Raw genomic sequence first — 22,951 nt, forward strand, 5'->3', positions numbered from 1 at the left:
AAATCTGGGGATGGGGAATCCCCTTCTGCCACATATTCTGATTGAGCCCCACAGATTTTTCTCCCCTATCAATAATGTCCATTATTTTTGTAAGTCACCGCTAGACTTTCCCCGTTTGCTTCCATTATCTCCCAGATTCTCTTATCACTCGACTTGGTCATGTTATCAACGACTAGAAGTTAAAACTGACACTGACACTGCGATTTTTTAATTCGTTTTAATTTCAGTATTGACTTTTAATCTGAGCAGAAGTGTTCAGGTCAGATGGCCAACATCAATACAAATGACCTGAATGTTGGTACATCTGACCGAATTCAGTCAAATTTGGCAAAATTCGGTTCAGATATAGCTATAGCTCCCATATTTATATCTCATCCGATTTAGTGTTTTTTGAGTCCCTCAAATGCGTAATATGCACACCACAGAAATAAGTGCCTAACGTTTTGTCAAGATCCCTTCAGCTTTGTATATAGCTCCCATGTATATCTTTATCCGATTTCAGGACTAAATTTTGGCATTTTCGACGAAATTCAGACTAGAAGCAAGATCATCAAATTTGAAGAAAATCGGTTCAGAAATAGCTATAGCTCCCGTATATATTCTTCATCCGATTTGGGGTATTAAGTCCCTCATAAGCGTAATATGCATTCCACAACAATGATCTTTGGTACCAGATATCAGATTCAGCTCTGAAATAATTGTATATCATATCACTTATATATTTGTCAGGATCGGTTGAGATTTGGATATAGCTTCCACATATATCTTCATTCAATTTCAGGTTTTTTTTGTGTACCAAATGGCTAATATCAGCCCAAATGGACTGAATTTTTCCACTTCCAAGCACTACAGTTCAAAATTCAAACACATCCATCAAATGTGGTGGAAATCGATTTAGATTAAGATATAGCTTATATATATTGTCTTCATCCGATTTCGAATACCAACCCTTCTTTTACGCATTCAAAACCTATCCTATTTCGTCTGATTTACTTCACACAAATTCCCAATCTTAAGGTATATTTATTAAGGGTAGAACTGCTCAATAGGTGACAGTGGTGTAGGGTATCATATGGTCGGTCCCGTCTAATTGTTGCCCTCTGCTTATTGTTAAAGTCCTGGTCAAATGGGATTTGAAGTGGACCCTATTTAGGACTAAATTCCCTTTTAAATGTCCTGATAAAGATTATTAAATACCATAAAGACAATGCCAAATTTAATATGCCATACACCTTATGGAAGGCGATACGCGCTCTCTCTCTCTCTTTTATTAATACGCTCTCTCTCACACACACTTTTACAAATCCAATTCTCTTTATTTCTTAATTTCATTTTGTTTTTGTGTCATACCCAAAATAAAATCGATTGGTAACACCGCATGATGTGGTCGCGACACATCCTTCGAGGATGATACTGCCTCCTTGACAACTGTGGGTACCTCCTTTCCGAATTTCTCAAATTTCACTGTATGCTGCAACAACTTTTCAACAATTTCCGTGATCAAATTCATTTGTTCGACCTGCTGTTGCTGTAGCTTTGCCTGTTTAGTCCCCAATTGCTGTATTTGTTTTTCGAAATGCATTAACTTTTCTGAGATTTCGGATAGAGAAGCCGTAGATGATGATTCCGCAATGGAGGACACATGGTTTGGTGGGGCACAATTTTTGCGATTTAAAATATTCAATGACAGCTCATTTTGTTCGTCTTGAATTTCATCCAGTTTCTGGGCCAGTCGAGTTTCAAAGGATTGATGTTTGCGTTTGGTGGCCTCAACAAAACGCGACATTTGATCACAGATCTCATCGTTTTTGTTGGTAGCTGCAGCCTCTTTGGCTGTTCGGAGATCTTGGAGTAATTTCAGCTGCTGCTGGAATCTGAAATAAATGGAAAAAATTTAATTGTAATTTTTATATTGTCGGGCCCATCGGGTCACCAGGGACTATTACTTTTTCTTGACAATTTCCACGCCACTTTGTATTCTTTGCATTTCTTCTTTGATTTTGTAAACATTGGTGTAATGCTGTACCAATTCGTCATCACTGCGGAGATCGGCCTCACATTGCACCCGGCCACAAATGACGAACAACACACAAACACAGGCCACAGCAAAAATATTTGAAAAATGAAGCATTCTGCCGACTATAAAACACTTCTGCACAGATTAAAAGTCAATATTGAAATTAAAACGAATTAAAAAAATCACAGTGTTCGCCAGGCTTTCAGTTTGACTTCTAGCCGTTGATAACATGACCAAGTCGAGAGATAAGAGAATCTGGGAGAGAATGGAGGCAAACGGGGAAAGTCTAGCGGTGACATACAAAAATAATGGCTAGTATAGAGAGGGGAGAAAAGTCAGTGGGGTTTCAACCAGAATATGTGGCAGATGGGGATTCCCCATCCCCAGATTTTAAAATCGAAAATCATTTGAACTATATATTTGGCTGATGCATATAACTTTCAAGCGATTTAAAATAATTTTAAGGCAAAAATTACAAAAGTTGGTGTTTCGAAGGATATATACAGGATGAGATGAGAAAACTGCAACCAAATTTAGACTGCTGTCATTTCTAAGCCACTCGTCGGACAGCTATAAAAATTATTCCAGTGACAGCTCATAATATTGATTATAAGCGTTCAAAAGTATTTTGGTGAAAACTTTCCAGAAAAAAAGTTATTCGTGATGGAATTCAAGCGTGATGGTGTGTTTTTTTATATTTGGCTGGAAAACCACAAGTGGCTATCGTTAGAGCACTTCGACATTTAAATGTGAATAAATCTTTTGGGTCTCGTACCATCGCTCGTTACCGTGGTACTGCTAGTGTAGCCCGACGTCAAGGAAGTGGACGGAAGAAAACAGCAACATCGGTAGAAAAGGTTCGAATAGTAGGGAAGCGACTTGATCGAAACCCGCGTCGCAGTGGCCGAAAAATGGCTCGTGAGCTGAACATATCGCATTATTTCATTCGGCAAATATTGAAAAATCAGCTCGGGGTAATGCCATTGAAATTCAAAACAGTGCAAGAACTTACACAGAAAGAGAATAGACTCAAAAGAGCTAAAGAGTTGTTTCATGGTCGTCGAAAGTGGTGAAGTGATGAATTTGGTTTTCTCCGTCTCCGACGAGAAAACATTCGTTGTCCAGCTGTTTGTAAACAAGCAAAATGATCGTGTTTACTTGGCAAAGAGGTCAGCTGAAAATGTGCACCTTCGGTTGGCCACCAGAACTCAAGTGCCGGTCATGGTGATGGTGTAGGCCGCCATAAGAGCCGATGATCGCTCTTCGCTCGTCCGTGGCATCAGAATAAATGCCGAATATTATCGCGAAAATATTCTGGATGGTGTATAAAAACCTTGGGCGCGCAAACATTTTGGCCGCAGACCTTGGACATTCCAACAGGACTCAACACCATCGCACTCAGCACGCGCCACCCAAGAATGGTTGCAAAATGGGGTTCCTGGCTTCATTTCCAAAATCTTCGGATACCAATCCGTTGGACTATTGTGTCTGGAGTATTTTGGAAAGCAAGGTTGGCACTAAAAGATACCAAAGCGTCGATCACCTCAAGCATGCGCCTCGCCAGGAATGGGCCAAAATACCGCAGAGCAACATTTAGGGCAGCGTGTGACGGTTTCATTTGTCGTCTGATGACCATAGTTCGTGCCAAAGTTGACCAATTCGAACAATTCTAAACATAAACATAATTTCATTAAGTAAAATTAAAAAAAAAATGTAAAAATTATGACCTTTGACTTTGTTGCAGTTTTTTTATCTCACTTTGTATATCTTCCACCGATTTCCGGGAAAGTGTGCACCAAATTGCCAATATCAGTCCAAAAGGCCTGAATTTTGATATATCCGACCGAATTCAGTCTAGAAAAAAATACATCAAATTTGGTGAAAATCGGTTCAGATATAGCTATAGCTTCCATATATATGTTTCAACCGATTTGGTGTTTAAGTCCCTCATGTGTATTCGACAAAACTGATATTAGGTACCAACTATCAGATGCAGCCCAGAAATACCCTTGTCAAATTGTATCAAGACCGGGTCAGATTTGGATATAGCTCCCATATATATCTTCAACCGATTTCGGTTCAGATATAGCGCCCATACATAGGTCTCATCCGATTTGGTGTTAAAGTCCCTCACATTCGTAATATGCACCCCACAAGAATGATGCTTGGTATTAGATATCTGATACATCCCAGAAATACCTTTGCCAAATTGTATCAAGATCGGTTTAGATTTGGATATAGCTCCCATATACATCTTCCATCGATTTCAAGTTAATTGTGCACCTAAAGTCCTGAATTTTGATACATCCGACCAAATTCAGTCTAGAAGCCAGTATTTAAAATTTGATAAAATCGTTTCAGATATAGCTCCCATACATAGGTCTCATCCGATTTGGTGTTTACGTCCCCCACATTCGTAATATGCACCCCACAAGAATGATGCTTGGTATCAGATATCAGATACAGCCCAGAAATACCCCTGCCAAATTGTATCAAGATAAGTTCAGATTTGGATATACCTCCCATATATATCTTCGACCGATTTTGGGTTAATTGTGCACCAAATGGCCAATATCCGTCTAAAAAACCAGAATTTTGGCACATCCGACTGAATTCAGTCCTGAAGCCAGTATTTCAAATTTGGTGAAAATCGATTCAGATATGGCTATAGCTCCCATATATATGTTTCATCCGGTTTGGTGTTTAAGTCCCTTATATTTGTAATATGCATTTGACAACAATGATACTTGGTACTAGATATCTTAAAGAGCTCGGAAATACTTTAGCCAAATATTATCGAGATCTTCTAAGATATGGATATAGCTCCCATAGATATCCTTAATCCAATTTCTGGGCAGAGGGTGGGAAAACCGGGTATGGCCAAATGGGCATATCAATATGCCGTCTCCTCATACAAACGTATTACGGCACAACGCCACAATACCCCACTCCACAGTATGACATAGGGTCCATGTAGGTGTGTGCATGGATCCATGTATAAATCTCTCATTTACTCTTGCAATCGGGAAAGTACCAATAAGTAATTGCGAGATGAATTCAATTAATTTCATGGAAGTCCAAGAATAACAACAAACACCTCTTGCTTTTATTGGAAAATATGCAGTGAACCTGACTCTCTACTATCAAGAATCTGATGTTCTTATCAGCAGAACGTAGTCGGACTCAAATGAAAAAAATATATTATTATTTTGTTTTTTTTTATTTTAATAATTCAAAATAATAACATTTTCAGTTTGAATTGAAATTTTGAGTGGTGCAGAGCAAAGCGTTTTGAGTATTTTTCCTATTTGAAATGTTCGGTATTTGTAGCTCCGGTCTTTTGACATTTCTTGTATTACTCTCTTCCCATGGATTATCGCAGGGCGAGGTCGATGTAAATGTGGCCCTTAAAAATTGGCGAGATCACGAGGGTCATGTCTTTGTTATGAATGAAATCGTTGTCGATTTGCAGCGTGATCTGGAAGATCTGATAAGCTAGTGAGTAAAAATCGGGTTAAAATATAAAAAGGGTAGACAAAAAGTTGCAGAAGTTGTGGAGGGAAATTAAAATCAAAAAATAAAAATTTGCCCAAATTATTCCCAAAAGCTTACAGAAAATAATTTCATTGTTCCATACCCTGCAAAAATCTAGCAGTTTTATTTTTTTTTTTTTATTATTTTTATTTTTCGTACGGCAAAGTCTATATATTCTAACCCTTTTTTCGCATTTACTGCCCCTCTCTTCCAGTTCCAATAATCAATTCAGAATACTCAAAGAAATGCGTCTGGAAAGCGATGTGGCTCCCTTGGCCGAGGTTGATGTGTGCGAACGCATCACCATTTCATTCAATTCCACCCATCGCAAATACAATATGGTTGAGGAGCGTATCATCAACAAATTGGATGACATCCACGAAGAACAGAAGACTAATTTGAAACAGATAATGGACAAGAGAAATTGTAATGCTGCCGTTGTCGCCCTAACAGCCGCCACGGCCGATGTAACACCGGAATCTGTAACAAGTGTTAAGGAGAAAATCTCCAGCCTGGAGGTGGAATTGCAAAAATATGAAAATCAACAGAAAAGGCTGCAAGAAAAAAACGAAGAACTTTTGAAAATGCTAAAAGATGTTAATACGAAATTGAGCAGCCACCAAGGTGAATTTGAGAAATTCGAAAAAGACTTAAGGAGTGTGGTGGAGAATGTCAATAAAGCTGTTGCCAAGGAGAAGGATAGCAAACAGTCTACGATACCGATGGGCGTGGTTTTGGCTTTGACACAAAATCAAAAGAAAACTAAATAGAAATGGAAAACATTTTGAAATGAAATAAAAAAAAAAACAATAATTAATTTGTGTTTTCATTTTGAAACACTCACATGGATAGGTGGTAGGAGGTATTATATCTTGGTGCATTTCCAGCAAGAGTGTAATTATTAAATGAAGTATCCCATTCTCAAAACTACTTACAAAAGAGCATCCTTGACCGTTATTTCAACAGGAAATTGTCATAAGATAGGATGCTCCAGTGATAAGTTCAACGATCTGCCATTCAAGACTAAAAACAAGTAAAAATGCTGTGAGTTCGCCCGGGTCGAACTTTGAATACCCTCCACCATTTGGAACGAATATGGCAATTCTCAAAAACAATAAAATCCGTTAAAACTTCTGTTAAAATCTTAAAAATACCGAATGTAGCTATTATATTAGGGTCTATACGACGACATGCACCTGCGTAGGTAACATTTGTCATAAGCCATTGCAATATTCAAGTGCGAAACTTAAAAAAAGCGGTTATAATGTCGATAAAATCAACATACCGAATATAGGGGGTACCGTTATATGGGGGTTATACGAAGACGTTAACCTGCACAGACAATTTTCTGGCATGGGCTAAAGTATCCATTACGAACTTCACATGCGAAATTTGAAACAATCCCGGTAAATAATGTCGCTAAATCATCAAAATATCGAATATCGGGGGTTACGGTATATGGGGCTATACGAAGACGTGGACCTACATGACCCATTTTCTGTTTTATGCTACAGTATCTATTACGAAGTTCAAATACCCCCATACCGTTATATGGGGGGCTACACGAAGACGTGGACCTGCACAGATAATTTTCTATCTTAGGCTGTAGTATCCATTACGAACTTTAAATACCAAAATTTGAAACAGTTCTGATGAATAATGTCGCTAAAATCATCAAAATACCGAACATCCGGAGGTACCGTTATATGGGGGATATACGAAGACATGGACCTACACAGACAATTTTCTGTCTTAGGCTGTAGTATCCATTACGAACCTCAAATGCCAAATTTGAAACAATTCCGGCGAATATTGTCGCTAAAATCATCAATATACCGAATATCGGGAGGTACCGTTATATGGGGGCTATATGATAACTTGGACCTACATGGCCCATTTACGAACTTAACCTGCCTACTGGTAAAATATACATGTGTGCAAAATTTTAGCCTTCTATCTCAATTTGTTCGAAAGATAGCGTGATTACAACAGACAGATGGACAGACAGACGGACATCGCTAAATCGACTTAGAATGTAAATACTTTGTTGGGTCTGACATGAGTATTTCGAGGAGTTACAAACGGAATGACAAAATTAATATACCCTCCATAGTATGGTGGAGGGTATAAAAACAGTAAGGGAAGGTCAAAAGTCGGGCAAAGCCGACTATATGATACCCTACACCACTATGCATATTTAGTAGAGCTCCCATAACAAAAGAATTAATTTGAAGTAGATCATACCACCTGTCAACATTTGGCTTTAGAGCAGTAAAAGTTTGGTTTCCGAGGGAATTAATATACGGGAGGCATATCCAATTTTGAATCAATTTTCACCAAATTTGACGGAGACATTTTAATCTTTTATACCAACTAACATCGCTATAGAGTGCATGATATCACTTCGAGAAGGATTATGCTAAAAAAATGCATATCGGAGCCTAGTTCCACAAAATGGAAATGTTCGTCGCGAAATTTACTCTATTTGGGCTTGGGCTCTTCCCCGCAGACTTTTTAGAGCGGAGGCAGATTTCGGTATGCTCTTCTTCCCCGCAGCGTTTTTAGGAAATTGCGGTTCCGTAGAACTAACCAGAGCCTTACTTTCCTTCGAGTTACAAGTTGGTACCTCTGGTTGTGGAGCTTTTGTAGCCTTCTTAGAAGACTTCCTAGATCCTGTTTCTCTCTATACCACCCTTCCAGGTGAACAGAAGCTTCCCAAAACCATATAGGGGATCTTACCCACTTTGCGTTATCATAGTTCCTCTAAATCTCCCTAACGAACTTCAGCTTATTTCGAATAAACTGTAACTTCTTACAAGAGATCATAGTTCCTCTAAATCTCCCTAACGAACTTCAGCTTATTTCGAATAAACTATAACTTCTTATCAGTGAGTTTGGAAGGATCCCCATTTTCATATCTTCTACAGTAATTTACCACTCTATACGCTTTCTTGTTTTTTGCTTCTTTGGACTTGATGATTTTGATGTCCGGAGAAGTCAGCGACACCTACATTTTTCGATAAAGCTGACACTCCGTCTCCCTCAAGCGCCACTTTCCTAGAGAACAAGAACACATCGGTACTAGCTGGCGATACAATTGTGAGACCACCAGAACTTACTAGGTCAACGAGACTAGCTTCATTCAGGGGAGTCATTCCTTGACTGGAGGTCGAGGCATGGATTGCTCCTCAGTAGGGGAGTGGGGTTCTTCTTTCTTTTGAACTTCAGGTCTGTTCTAATAAGCTGTCAGTATGCTTAGACGGTTTCTATTGACTAATCGAATATTGTAATAAACCTCGTTTATATGTTTTTCTATTTGAACTTGAGGCTTGTAGCGTCCACAGAAGTCTGCGACAACTCCATTCTCAACTTCATAGAAAGGTGTTAACGCTTGACTTGAGGTGGAGTCATGGATTTGTGTAGTATCCTCTTCCTCGTCAGTCTGAAAGGACTTCAAGAAATTCGCAGGAATTCTGACCTCACTCAGCTTGAGTGGCCCCATATCCATAATAAATTGGCAAATCTTCTTCTGTTGTCTTAACTCACATTTCTTAATTAAATTCAGCGTCAGAGCATTGCCCCTAGTTTTCCGTCCATTCTGTTCTTTTGGTGCTACCTTATATTGATATCTTCCATACGTCATCGATTTGTGAAGGGGAGGTCGACCATGCCATAGCCGTTAACACTTTCTTTTAGAAAATAAATATATATTTGAAGCGGCCACCCTTGTTAAAATAATGAGTTGGAAAATCGATTTGTAATGCTGGCTTTTTTATCGCCCATACATCAGTGTGTGCCACGATTACTTTGTGAACCTATATATCCTGCCGAAAATGATTATCCATCGTACACCTCACGTAAAAAACCCACGAAGTCTCCAAACACCAAAATGTTGTCAATATTGGTAGTCTGTGGGGAATTCCTCAGTAATAGATGGTTGATGATACTGACAAGGGGAACTACAAAATTGATTAATTTTTTTATGCAAATATTTTTTTATTTATAATCTGTTGAGGTTATCGTATAGAGGTTATCATTTTAAATTTCCATTTCAAAAGAAGAAGAACAACAAATAATTTCGACGAAGAATTTTTATTCGATTGACATTTTGCCAGTTATTTGTTGATTTTACGTTTTTGTTTTACAAATTATGGTCACAACAATTCTTTTTTCCCCTCTCTGCACCCTATGCAATTCAACCACATTACTATCAATGCAATTGCCAAAAATAAAAACAATCCCTCTCCATTCATTCAAATCTCTAAAATAATTATTGGTATTTGTTTACACATTTGAAAATTGGACAATCAGCGTGACATTTTGCGGCAAGCCAACCAGCCATACCGGTGTTCAGCACAACTTTTGTGTGTCTGTTAGCGCTTCAGTGGTGATTAAAATCTCATTTGTGGTTCCAAGGTTAGTTTACACATTATATTGGGGTCATATGTAAGAAGACTTTTTAACATTTAAATTTAGAATTTGCAGAGCATACTTTTAGGAGCTACACATAGTTTAATGATAAACCAGTAAAGAAAGTCTTAAAGCCGGGAGGGGCCGACTTTATGATACCCTACACCACTTCGCTAATTTAGTAGAGCTGCGCATAACGATTAAAAGTTTTTATGGGAGAATTCAATCATACACGCTATGATTATAATTATAATTTAAAGTTAAAAGGACTAAATATGCCGAAGCATTTGTATCTTTTAAATGCGGACTTGTATTGCCCATTTGATATATATGGGAACTATATCCAAATATGAACCGATCTCGATAAAATTTAGCAAATGTATTTCTGAGCTGTATTTGATATATTTCCCCAAATATTGTTGTTACAGAGTGCATATTACGGCTGCGAAGGGCAAAAATAACAAATCGGATGAACAATATATATGGTAGCTATAGCTATATCTGAACCGATTTCGATCAAATTTGGCATACTTATTTTTGGCATACTATATTTCAATCTGATCGTACGTGCAAAATTCCATAATATTCGGACTGATATTACACGTTTGGTGCACAATAAAAGGCAAATCGGACGAAGATATATTTGGGAGCTATATCTCAATTTTGACCGATTATCTCCAATTTCAATGGGGTTCGTCCTTGGGCCAAACAAATGATTTGTGCAAAATTTCATCTGAATAGGGCATTAAATGCGAACTGTACTTTGTTTACAAAAATACATGGACAGACGGACGGTCAGACAGACGGACATGCATAAATCGACTAAGAATGTGATTCTATGCAGATCATCAAAAGGAACTATGGGTCTATCTCGTTTCCTATTGAATGTTACAAACAAATGCACAAAGACATAATACCCTGACCACCTTGTGGTGTAGGGTATAAAAAGTTATTTTTAAAATTGCTTGAGGACTACTTATGGGATATAAGATGGGAGAGAGACCAAATCACCATTATGACCTATAAATACCAATTTTTAGACAAATTCTTGGAAAATGTGCCAAACATTAATACCGACCATCGGGGGGTACCGTTACATGGGGCTATTCCAAAACATTGCAACCTACCTCAGACTGCTGTGATTTCTAAGCTGTTCGTCCGACAACTATTAAAATTATTCCAGTGACAGCTCATTATATAGTTTACAGGCGTACAAAAGCATTTTGGGGGAGAATTTTCCAGAAAAAAGTTATTCGTGATGAAATTCAAGCGTGATAGTGTGATTTCTTTATATTTGGCTGGAAAACCACAAGTGGCTATCGTTAGAGCACTCCAGCATTTAAATGTGAAGAAATCTTTTGTGTCTCGTACCATCGCTCGTTATAGTGATACTGGTAGAGTAGCCCGACTTCAAGGAAGTTGACGGAAGAAAACAGCAACAGCAGAAATGGTTCGAAAAATAAAGAAGCGACTTGAACTAAACCCGCGTCGCAGTGGCCGAAAAATGGCTCGTGAGCTGAATATAAAGCAATATTTCATTCGGCAAATACTGAAAAATGAGCTCGGGTTGAAGCCATTGAAATTGAAGAAAGTGCAATAACTTAGACCGCAACAGAAAGAAAATAGACTCAAAAGAGCTAAAGAGTTGTTTTGATTGGCTGAAAGTGGTGAAATGCCGTAGACCTTGGACATTCCAACAGGACTCAGCACCATCGCACTCAGCACGCGCCACCAATCCGTTGGACTATTGTGGCAAGGTTGGCACTAAAAAATACCAAAGTGTCGATCACCTCAAGCAGGCGCTTCGCCGGGAATGGGACAAAATACCGCAGTGCAACATTCGGGCAGCGTATGACGGTTTCATTGGCCGTTTGAAGTCTGTAATTCGTGTTGTACAAAATACTTTGTACATACTTTTGAGTGCGGTTGAGGCGCTGGGAAAAACTAGCAATAAACAATAAATATTCAAAAATTACATATTTCCCAGCCGCCATAAAATACCACATGTGAACAATTCGGTGATCTTGTGCGCTGACGCATACGATAATGTGTCAGATAATAAAGGTTATGACCCACACGCACAGATATCGATGCGCTCAGTAGATGCACAAGATCACTTGAATGAAATGTAAAGCAGTCCTGCAATGTTCTCCATTCAATATTAGAATAGATAAGAACAATTGTGTGGCTGCGACTAGGTTAAGTTAGATTAGTTTCAGTAGTACGTAAGGAACAAATATTTTAAATAAAAACAGAATTGAATCTACAGCCTAACCGTTCGGTTGGTTTTCTCTTCTCAATCACGTGTCAAAGGTGACCAATTGGAATAAATCTAAACTTATTATAAAATTTGATACTATTTCCGACATTTATTGATTTCATTAAATAAAAAAGTTGTTTTTTATCTCAACCTGTATTCTTTAACTGATTTCGGGTTAATTGCGACAAAATGACCAACATCTGTCAAAAATTCCTAAGTTTAGGTATATCCAACCGAATTGAAGTGAATATCGGAACGTACGTTCCTATTTTGTGCAACTCGGTTCCGGTACATATTTTTTGAATATAATCCTTCTCGAAGTGATATCATGCACTCAATAGCAATGTTATTTGATATAAAAGATTAAAATGTCTCTGTCAAATTTAATGTAAATCGTGATAGGTGATAGGTGGTATGATCTACTTGAAATAAATTCTTTTGTTACAAAAGCTCTACTAAATGTGTATAGTGGTGTAGGGTATCATATAGTCGGCCCCGGTCGACTTTTTACTTTCCCTTACTGGTTTAGCTATATTTTCAACCATTAATTTCCTATTACTATATTTCTTATAGTGCATTCTCTCTCTCTCTCTCTCTGCACGTTCTCTCATCTGAGTTTTGTACAGCATTGCTTTAAAGCGTTGTTCATTCCAAGAACGCTGATAAGAAATTCAATTGAATTAAAAACCAAAATTCAAGCCATCATAGCTATCATTTGCCCAGCTAAAACCCGCTTGAGTAGATCGCAGGCAAAACAAAAAAATCCCAATGTATTGGAAATTTATATTTATTCTCGTTATTTCTGTTGCTGGAATATCAGCGGGCGGAGAACATAATCATTTGGAGCAGCAACTAATGGCCGATTCCCATCTCTTGAGGGAATCACAGTTTGGTTTGGAAAATGACATCAAGCAGCTGAAAAGAGGGTAAATATTAAAAAAATATATATATTCACAGACATAACAACTTCCCACTTCTGTATTTTCAGTTTCGACATTCTCTCTAGAGAAATTAACGACGTTAAATCCGATCTTCTGGAAACCGATAACCCCGTGGAAAAATGTAAATTGGAAAATCTCTCAACAACGACAGAAAATAAACTCAAACAAATCGCCAGTCAACTTCAGTTGATGATCAATGTCAACGATGCCGATCAAATGGCGAAATTCAAACAAATTTCACAAAACCTGGGCGAGCAGTGCGAAAATGATCCGTTGATGGAAATGAAGCTTAAAATCCAAGAAAAATTGTCGCAATTTGATAAGTTTTCGGAGCGTCTGCAAAATTTAGAAACTGCCTTGCAACAATCCGTTTCCACTGCCGAAGATAATGAAAGGCGTGCAAATATATCGAAGCTGCTAACAGAAAGTGTTGAACGGTTACAGGAGCAGGAGCAAAAATTGCAATATTTTGATAATGTTGTACTACAATTGCTAACGTTGGCCGAGGAGATTAAGGCGAAGGCTGAAAAAAACTCGGATTGTGAAACGGGTAAATGTTTGTCGAGGAAAATTTTAGATGCCATCAAGAAATAAGTAGTTGTTCTTTAAAAATTACGGAGAAAATGGAACTGGGTTCACAATAAAAGTTGAATATGTTAAGATATATTAAAAATTATCATTGAAAATTTTTCTTTTATCCCTTGCGGAATTGTAGCTTTTATTCCTTTCCTTTATACTTGCATTTGGTTCGAATTGTCTCCTTGAATTGATTTATACCCTCCACCATAGTATGGTTATGCCCTCCACCATGACAGAAAATTGTCTGTGCAGGATCGCGTCCCTGGTATTCGTAATTGTTTCAAATTTGTTATTTTAAATTCGTAATGAAAACTACAGCCTATGACAGAAAATTGTCTGTGCAGGTCCACGTCTTCGTAAAGCCCCCATATAACGGTACTCCCCGATATTCGGTATTTTGATGATTTTAGCGACATTATTTACCGGAATTGTGTCATTTGAAGTTCGTAATGGATACTACAGCCCATGGTACAATAGCAGGTAGAACAGCTTCGAAAAACGAGGCATTACACTCACTCTCATGTTTGTTGTTGTTTTGTGATTCTAGTAAACACTCATGATCTGTGCAACGGTTTGCGCATTCCAAACTATTTGGCATTCTTTGTTTTGTTTATGAGTTGGTTGAGTGTGCGCACGTTGATGAGAAACAGCTTTTACTCATTGATAAAGCTCACTACAAATTATGTAGAGCTTTCTGCCTATAAAAGGCGTGCGCTCGATAAGAGTTTATTCATTATTGCAGATCACTTGGTTGAGGTAAGAAGTACTTAGCATTAGATACGTTCTGGTTGTCAGTGCGGTACTCTGAAAATTATAAAATTCAAGGAAGTTCTTATAGTGGATTGCTAGATACGTTCACAGTGTCGGTAGTGCCCATAAGAAAATAATTGAATGTACCAAGTGTTCTGACTGTTGCAATCATTGTTTCTTTTGTTTTAAAATTATAAATAAAAGGCTTAAAGTAAAGCGGAGTTTTTGTGTCTTATTATTTGGAAAGGCAACTATATAGCTGGTCCCTGGAGGCACGGACTCTCCTCCCTTTACAATTTTTAATTTAGATGGGTCCATTTGTCCTCTTTTCAAAACTTTTTTATATTGCCTTCTTGGCTTTTATCTATTTTTTTTTAATTTGTTTCTTTTTTATTTTGGACTTTTGATGTCCTCTTTTCAAATTTGTATTTTTTTTTTGTTTTATTGGGACTTTCGTTGTCCTCTTTTCGTTATGTTTTTTTTTTTTTTTTTAATTTGCCCCGTGGGTCTTTTTTTTTAAATATATATGTTTAAATTTTGCCGTTATGGCTCTTTATAATTGTATCCCTCAACGGATTTTTATTGGTAGCTATTCTCCTCTCTTTTTGAAGAATAGCTACTTCTGCCTGTAGTGAGTCTCTTACCACTGGTGGGGGAAAACTCCTACTATTTTCTTTGTGTGGTCGCTAATTCGTTTCACTTTGACAAAAGTGAAGGCTCGATTGACCAATGAGTGAGAAGAGAAAACCAACCGAATGGTTTGGCTGTATTTTCAGTTCTATTTCAGATCCGGCTCGAAGGACCAATGAATGAGAAGAGAAAACCAACCGAAAGGTTAGGCTGTTGTTTCAATTCTGATTTTATTTTTAAAATGTGTTCCTTACGTACTACTAAAACTAATCTAACTTAACCTAGTCGCAGCCACACAATTGTTCTTATCTATTCTAATATTGAATGGAGAACATTGCAGGGCTGCTTGACATCTCATTCAAGTGGTCTTGTGCATCTACTGAGCGCATCGATATCTGTGCGTGTGGGTCATAACCTTTATTATCTCACACATTATCGTATGCGTCAGCGCACAAGATCGCCGAATTCTTCACATGTGATATTTTATGGCGGCTGGGAAATATTTAATTTTAGAACATTTATCTTTTATTGCCACATTTTCCCAGAGCATCGATCGCACTCAAAAGTATGTACAAAGTATTTTGTACACAGAATTGGCAGAAGTCGGGCACACTTAGAAAAAAAATTGTAATCAGCTGGGAGCTCTACCTTACCTTTTTATTGTACCATGCTACAGCCTATCCCCGAAAATTGTCTATGCGTTTTATAACACCCGTGGTAACTTCCTATATTCGGTATTCTGATGATTTTAGCTACATTATAAACCATTTTTTTTTTAAGTTTCGCATTTGAATATTGTAGTGGCTTATGACAAAAGTTGCCTATGCAGGTCCATGTCGTCATATAGACCCTAATATAATGGCTACATTCGGTATATTTAAGATTTTAACAGAATTTTTAACGGATTTTATTTTTTTTTGAAAATTTTTAAATTCGTTTCAAATGATGGAGGGCATTCGAAGTTCGCCCCAGCCGATCTTACAGCTTTTTTACTTGTTCAATAATAAATTCTAAAAGTCTGCATCTCTTGGTTTCTCGGTATTTTAGGTATAATCCATATACCTTGGGTTCACGGTGCTTTAGTGAAGCTCTTATGGAGTTCATATCTTTTGGGTACTTGGTGTCTCTGGTATAACCCATGAGTTCGTATCCCATGGGTACTCCGCGTTTTAGGTGTTACCTTTGAACAGTTTGTCTCCTTTGTGTTCTCCCCGATTTAGGTATAGCCCTTAAGGTGTTTGTATCTCTCGCGTTTTATTTATAACCCTTGAAGAGTTCGTATCTCTTGGTTTCCGCATGTTTTAAGAAGAGTTTGTATCTCCAGGGTTCATACCGGTTATTAAAATGCTGGGAACCTCCTTTGGGAGTCCGTTTCTTTTGGATCCCCAGGTATATTATGTATAAACCCTTTCAAATTATCTTGATTTTCATTGTGGATTTACAAGCTAGGCTAGATTGCCATCAACAGACCACCCGACTTCATAGACCCTGAACGTCACACTTTCCTTAACTACGGAAAAGCCATTTGACATGAATTCGGAGAATATACCAATCGTCGCTTCAGAAAACTTCCTAACACATCTGTTGTTCTAATAGTAATTGCGGGACATCAACAAAGCTGTAGCCTCTCGTTATATACTGGTTGAGTAGCTGAAATAAGACCAAACTTCCCAGCAGGGTTAGGTATTATTAGGGTCTGCCGTACTAAACCCAATAGTCCCAGAGTCAGGGAACTTGCTCTTAAGGTAAACAGGTTAGTTGGTGAGCATAAGCGGAAAAAGTGGCTAGAACATCTGAAGCATTAAAACATCAGTACCTCATGGAGTAAATTATAGACAACGTTAAAGTCGCTCTCGAACACTGAAAAGAAGGATGATCGGACATCTGTCCATTTAACGGCGTAGAAGTTACAGATACGAAGAGGGGCGCGAGTTATTTTGACCGGTAATTTATAGAACACCCTCCCCCTCAAATTGACAGGGCTAAGAAAGGTATTCTAAGACGTGTACGATCTCTCCCAGTACAGGAGGTACCACCACAATTTCATAAAATCGAAGCAAGTAGTGGGAAAAACTGCAATAAATTTCAGACTGCTGTCATTTCTAAGCCACTCGTCCGACAGCCGTCAAAACTATTCCAGTGACAGCTCATTATATTGTTTACAAGCGTATGAAAGCATTTTTGTGAGAACTTTCCAGAAAAAAGTTATTCCTGATGGAATTCAAGCGTGATGTCGTGATTTCTTTATATTTGACTGGAAAACCACAAATGGCTATCGTTAGAGCCCTCCAGCATTTAAAAGTGAATAAATATTTTGTGTCTCGTACCATCGTTTGTTACCGTGATACTGATAGCGTAGCCCGACGTCAAGGAAGGGGACGGAAGAAAATAGCAACATCAGCAGAAATCGTTCGAAAAGTAAAGAAGCGACTTGATCGAATCCCCCATCGCAGTAGCCGAAAAATGTCTCGTGAGCTGAACATATCGCAATGTTCAATTCGGCAAATATTGAAAAATGAACTCGGGCTAAAGCCATTGAAATTCCAAAAGGTGCAAGAACTTACACCGCAACAGAAAGGAAATAGACTCAAAAGAGATAAAGAGTTGCTCCGCTTGCCCGAAAGTGGTGAACTGCCGAATTTGGTTTTCTCCGATGAGAAAACATTCGTTGTCCAGCAGTTTGCAAACAAACAAATTTATCGTGTTTACTTGCCAAAGAGGTCAGCTAAAAATATGCACCTTCGGTTGGCCACCAGAACTCAAGCGCCGACAATGGTGATGGTGTGGGCTGCCATAACAGTCGATGGTCGCTCTCCGCTCGTATTAATCGACCGTGGCATCAGAATAAATGCCGAATATTATCGCGAAAATATTCTGGAGGGTGTATTAAAGCCTTGGACCACAAACGTTTTGGCCGCAGACCTTGAACATTCCAACAGGACTCAGCACCATTGCACTCAGCACGCGCCACCCAAGAATGGTTACAAAATGAGGTTCCTCGCTTCATTTCCAGCGCATAATGACCAACAAAATCTCCGGATACCAATCCGTTGGACTAATGTGTCTGGAGTATTTTGGAAAGCAAGGTTGGCATTAAAAAAATACCATAGTGTCGATCACCTCAAGCAAGCGCTTCGCCGGGAATGGGCCAAAATACCGCAGAGCAACATTCGGGCAGCGTGTGACGGTTTCATTGGCCGTTTGAAGGCCATAATTCATGCCAAAGGTGGCCAATTCGAACAAATCTAAACTTATTCTAAAATTTGATGCGATTTCCGAGATTTTTTGCTTTCCTTCAATGAAATTTAAAAAAAAAAATGTAAAAATTATGGCGTTTGATTTTGTTGCAGTTTTTTATCTCACCCTGTTTGAATTCCTGGCATTTAGGTAAGATTTAGACCCTTGATGTCTTCTTTTTTATTCCTCACTAATTTTTGCAAATTTCCTTACAAACCACCCGCCAATTCAAGCCAATATTCTACTTGGAAAAACTATTTTCGAACAATACATCGCATGGCTAGTAGCTAACTAACATCGGAAAACAAGCCTACTTATTGTATTTTTCCATTGAACCGAATCCCGAAGCGAATGATGCTCGAAACACTTTAACAACATAATATGCAGTGCAGTTGAATTGTTTTGTGGCCAGTTCATTCAATCAAATTGTAAATCAATCAGTTTTGAATTTCGATTTTTTTTTGGAATAAAGCTTATTGTCCGAAACCCACATCTCCCTTTTGCGGGGTACAACCACTCCCTTCTCGGACATAAATGAATAAACGATTGCTCAAAGGCTGAATGCCATGTTTTGCCTTCTTTTATTCTGGCCTGTTTTTTTTTTTGTCGGCCATTGTTGTTGGGTCATAACATTGTTGAAAGCAACAATTTCCTGATGGGAAGTTTTTGGTTTGAAGAGAATTTTTCGGGTATTTTTTTTCTCCCAATTCACTCCCCCACCCATCTCTATTTCGCTATAAAAATAACAAAAAAAAAACCTTTTAACCCCAACAGGGGTTCCCGGTACATGAAGAAAAGACTAGCGGAACTCAATACCACAAAAAAAAAACGGAAAATTTTATAAAAATAACATCAACGAACCGGAGGCATGATTTCTGATATTTGAGCTTACAAAAAATACAATTTTATTTACATCAACAACAGTAATAAAATTTTTTAGGTCTTACCATAGAATTATTCATTGTTCCCCACCAAAAAAAGGGTCACTTTAAGAAGTGATTGAAGTGATACGTTAATGTAAATATCCGCTTCAATACCACACTGCGTGGCAAATAATAGATTGACAATGTAACAAAAGCTTTTACTGCCCATAAAAAAGTGTCAATCTGGGCTATGAAATTACATTCTAATCCATAAAATGGAATTTTTCAGATAATTATTACGCAATCCTATTATGTGGTGGAAACTCCAGGAAGAGGAAATATATTCTGCTCTTTCTTCCTATTATCTAGGTTGCTTTGTTGTCCTTTCCATTGTGCAAATAATGGACAAAGGGATAAAATACCAAAAATTCACATACAGGAGCAATGAATAAACCGCGAAAATCCGTGATGACCTGAGGACGGTTTTTTAATAATGAACAAGTTAAAAAGCAGTAAGTTCGGCCGGGCCGAACTTCGAATACCCTCCACCTTTTAAAACTAATTTAAACATTTTCAAAAAATAAAATTCTTAAAAAATTCTGTTAAAATTTTAAAAATACCAAATATAGAGGTCTATTGGGGTCTATACGACGTGGTCCTACATAGGCATTGTTTGTCATAAGCCATTACTATATTCAAATTCGAAACTTAAAATAAACGGTTAAAGTAAACGGTAATGTAGCTAAAATCATCAAAATATCGCATATAGGGAGGTACCGTTATATCGAAGCTGTGCGAAGACCTGGACCAGCCAGACAATTTTCTGTCAGAGGCTGTAGCATCCATTACGAAGTTTAAATACGATATCTCTAACAATATCGGTGGATATTGTACCTAAACTCGTCTAATAATATAGATAATATATATTAGTATATGGGGCATATACGAAGACGTGGACCTGCACAGACAATTTTCTCCCTTAGGCTGTAGTATCCATTACGAGCTTCAAATACCAAATTTGAAACAATTCCGGTTAATAATGACGCTAAAATCATCAAAATACCGAATATAGGGAGGTACTGATATATGAGGGCTATACGAAGACGTGGACCTGTTCAGTAATTTTTCTTTCTTAGGCTGTACTATCCCTTTTTAACTTCAAATATCAAATTTGAAACAATTCCGGCGAATAATATCGCCAAGATCATTAAAATACCGAATATCGGGAGGTACCGCTATATGGGGGCTATAAGAAGACGTGGACCCGCACAGACTAGTTTCTGCCTTAGGCTGCAGTATCCATAACGAACTTCAAATACCAAATTTGAAACAATTTCGGTGAATAATGTCGCTAAAATCATCAAAATACCGAATATTGGGAGGTACTGATATATGGGGGCTATAGGAAGACGTGGACCTGCACAGACAATTTTTTGTCATAGGCTGTAGTTCCATTACGAACTTCAAATACCAAATTTGAAACAATTTCGGTGAATAATGTATCTAAAATCATCAAAATACCGAATATAGGGAGGTACTGATATATGGGGCTATAAGAAGACGTGGACCTGCTCAGACAATTTTCTGTCTTAGGCTGTAGTTCCATTACGAACTTCAAATACCAAATTTGAAACAATTCCGGCGAATATTGTTACTATGATCATTAAAGTACCGAATATAGGGAGGTACTGATATATGGGGTCTATACAAAGACGTGGACCTGCTCACACAATTTTCTGGCTTAGGCTGTATTATCCATTTCGAACTCCAAATACCAAAATTGAAACTTTTCCGGTAAAAATGTTCGCTAAAATCATCAAAATTGCGAATATAGGGAGGTACAATTATATGGGGGTTATACGAAAACGTGGACCTGCACAGACAATTTTCTCTCTTAGGCTGTAGTATCCAATACGAACTTCAAATACCAAATTTGAAACGATTCCGGTGAATAATATCGCTAAGATCAATAAAATACCGAATATAGGGAGGTACTGATATATGGGGCCTATACGAAGACCTGGACCTGCATAGACAATTTTCTGTCACAGACTATAGATCCCATTACGAACTTCAAGTACCAAATTTGAAACAATTCCGGTGAATAGTGTCGCTAAAATCATCAAAATATTGAAGAGCGGGAGGTACTGATATATGGGGGCTATACGAAGACGTGGACCTGCTCAGTAATTTTCTGTCTTAGGCTGTACTATCCCTTTGGAACTTCAAATATTAAATTTGAAACAATTCCGGTGAATAATATCGCTAAGATCAATAAAATACCGAATATCGGTAGGTGCCGCTATATGGGGGCTATAAGAAGACGTGGACCCGCACAGACTATTTTCTGCCTTAGGCTGCAGTATCCATAACGAACTTCAAATACCAAATTTCAAACAATTCCGGGAATAATGTCGCTAAAATCATCAAAATTTTGAATAGCGGGAGGTACTGATATATGGGGTCTATACGAAGACGTGGACCTGCTCAGACAATTTTCTGTCTTAGGATGTAGTATCCATTTCGAACTCCAAATACCAAAATTGAAACTTTTCCGGTAAAAATGTTCGCTAAAATCATCAAAATTGCGAATATAGGGAGGTGCAATTATATGGGGGTTATACGAAGACGTGGACCTGCACAGACAATTTTCTCTCTTAGGCTGTAGTATCCAATATGAACTTCAAATACCAAATTTGAAACGATTCCGGTGAATAATGACGCCAAAATCATCAAAATGCCGAATATTGGGAGGTACCGTTATATGGGGGCTATATGAAAACGTGGACCTGCATGGCTTATTTACGAACTTAACATGTTTTTTCATGCTTTTAGCATGCTTTTTCATTCAGTTTTTTAAAGATGAAAGATAGTACACTTTAAAATGGCCATAACTCCTTAAATATTGACATTCCGGGGTTTTTAGCATGCTTTTTCATTCAGACTATTTTAGGACGGTCAGAGGTCTCTAAATATTGACATTTTTGGGGTTATAGCATGCTTTTTCATTCAGTTTTTTAAAGATGAAAGATAGTAACATTAAAATGGCCATAGATCCTTAAATATTGACATAGGGAAATAGGGTATAATAAAGTAGGCCCCGCTCTACTTTAAGACTTTCTTTACTGGTTAATAATGGAAAATAGGGTATTTTAAAATGTCCGTAGTTCCTTAAATTTTGGAAATGTTCCTTCTTTCCTCTTTGCTAAGCAATTGAAATAAAATGCAGCAACGATTTTTTTCTTTTCAACACATATCCCGTTCATGGAGTTCGAAGTTGAAGTTCAATATATCCATTTTTCTTTTCATGTCTTTTCAAAACATAGATTTAGTTGGATTTGCTGATAGACAAGTTTGTAACATTCTTGATATGATAAGACTGAAAAGATAGTTTTAGATAGTTTAACATCAAACAGGGAGAAACAATTTAAACGACAGCAAATGTTGTGAACTTAATAAAGCTGTGAAGAAACAACTTGTTATCCTTGGCGAACGAATCAACAGAGAGAGCAAGGAGAATAACTCTAAACACAAATGTAATGAAATAACTTCAGTAGGAATTGGATGAAAATGTTGATAAAATTTTTCAACATGCATTTGCTTGTTTTTGAGGAGAATGCGTTTTTAAAGTTACTGAATGGAAAGATGTTTTGTAGAAAGGCATTCAGTAGAGAAGAAAACTAATGGAAACATAGAGAGTAGGAAATGTTATAAATTTTGATTTACATTT

The 22,951-nt window shown here is 37.7% G+C and overlaps 3 protein-coding genes across 3 annotated transcripts; 2 read left to right on the forward strand and 1 right to left on the reverse strand.

Annotated features, from left to right (window-relative positions):
- Nucleotides 1–1,295: 1,295 nt before the first annotated feature.
- On the reverse strand, nt 1,296–2,193 carry LOC101887730 (uncharacterized). The gene is made up of 2 exons (XM_005180073.4): nt 1,947–2,193; nt 1,296–1,874 (listed from the first exon to the last, which is right to left on the reverse strand). Exons 1-2 carry the CDS (start codon nt 2,129–2,131, stop codon nt 1,316–1,318), a joined length of 744 nt encoding a protein of 247 aa, XP_005180130.1. The 5' UTR covers nt 2,132–2,193; the 3' UTR covers nt 1,296–1,315.
- A 3,063-nt stretch (nt 2,194–5,256) lies between these two features.
- LOC101887894 (uncharacterized) lies at nt 5,257–6,364 on the forward strand. Its single transcript, XM_005180074.4, has 2 exons — nt 5,257–5,515; nt 5,766–6,364. Exons 1-2 carry the CDS (start codon nt 5,331–5,333, stop codon nt 6,319–6,321), a joined length of 741 nt encoding a protein of 246 aa, XP_005180131.1. The 5' UTR covers nt 5,257–5,330; the 3' UTR covers nt 6,322–6,364.
- Nucleotides 6,365–12,891: 6,527 nt separating this feature from the next.
- On the forward strand, nt 12,892–13,838 carry LOC101888063 (uncharacterized). The gene is made up of 2 exons (XM_005180075.4): nt 12,892–13,147; nt 13,210–13,838. The coding sequence occupies exons 1-2, from the start codon at nt 12,990–12,992 to the stop codon at nt 13,754–13,756; spliced, it is 705 nt and encodes a 234-aa protein (XP_005180132.1). The 5' UTR covers nt 12,892–12,989; the 3' UTR covers nt 13,757–13,838.
- The last annotated feature ends 9,113 nt before the right edge of the window (nt 13,839–22,951 follow it).

The sequence above is a fragment of the Musca domestica genome, unplaced genomic scaffold, assembly GCF_030504385.1.
Source record: "Musca domestica strain aabys unplaced genomic scaffold, Musca_domestica.polishedcontigs.V.1.1 6, whole genome shotgun sequence".
NCBI classification, from domain to species: Eukaryota; Metazoa; Arthropoda; class Insecta; order Diptera; family Muscidae; genus Musca; species Musca domestica.

Excerpts from the sequence above, each read along its gene's own strand:
- LOC101887730 (XM_005180073.4), bottom strand. The coding sequence starts at position 2,131 with ATGCTTCATTTTTCAAATATTTTTGCTGTGGCCTGTGTTTGTGTGTTG. Across the intron at positions 1,875-1,946 it reads GTGGAAATTGTCAAGAAAAA|ATTCCAGCAGCAGCTGAAAT; the intron begins GTAATAGTCCCT and ends CATTTATTTCAG.
- LOC101887894 (XM_005180074.4), top strand. The coding sequence starts at position 5,331 with ATGTTCGGTATTTGTAGCTCCGGTCTTTTGACATTTCTTGTATTACTC. Across the intron at positions 5,516-5,765 it reads CTGGAAGATCTGATAAGCTA|TTCCAATAATCAATTCAGAA; the intron begins GTGAGTAAAAAT and ends CCTCTCTTCCAG.
- LOC101888063 (XM_005180075.4), top strand. The coding sequence starts at position 12,990 with ATGTATTGGAAATTTATATTTATTCTCGTTATTTCTGTTGCTGGAATA. Across the intron at positions 13,148-13,209 it reads ATCAAGCAGCTGAAAAGAGG|TTTCGACATTCTCTCTAGAG; the intron begins GTAAATATTAAA and ends CTGTATTTTCAG.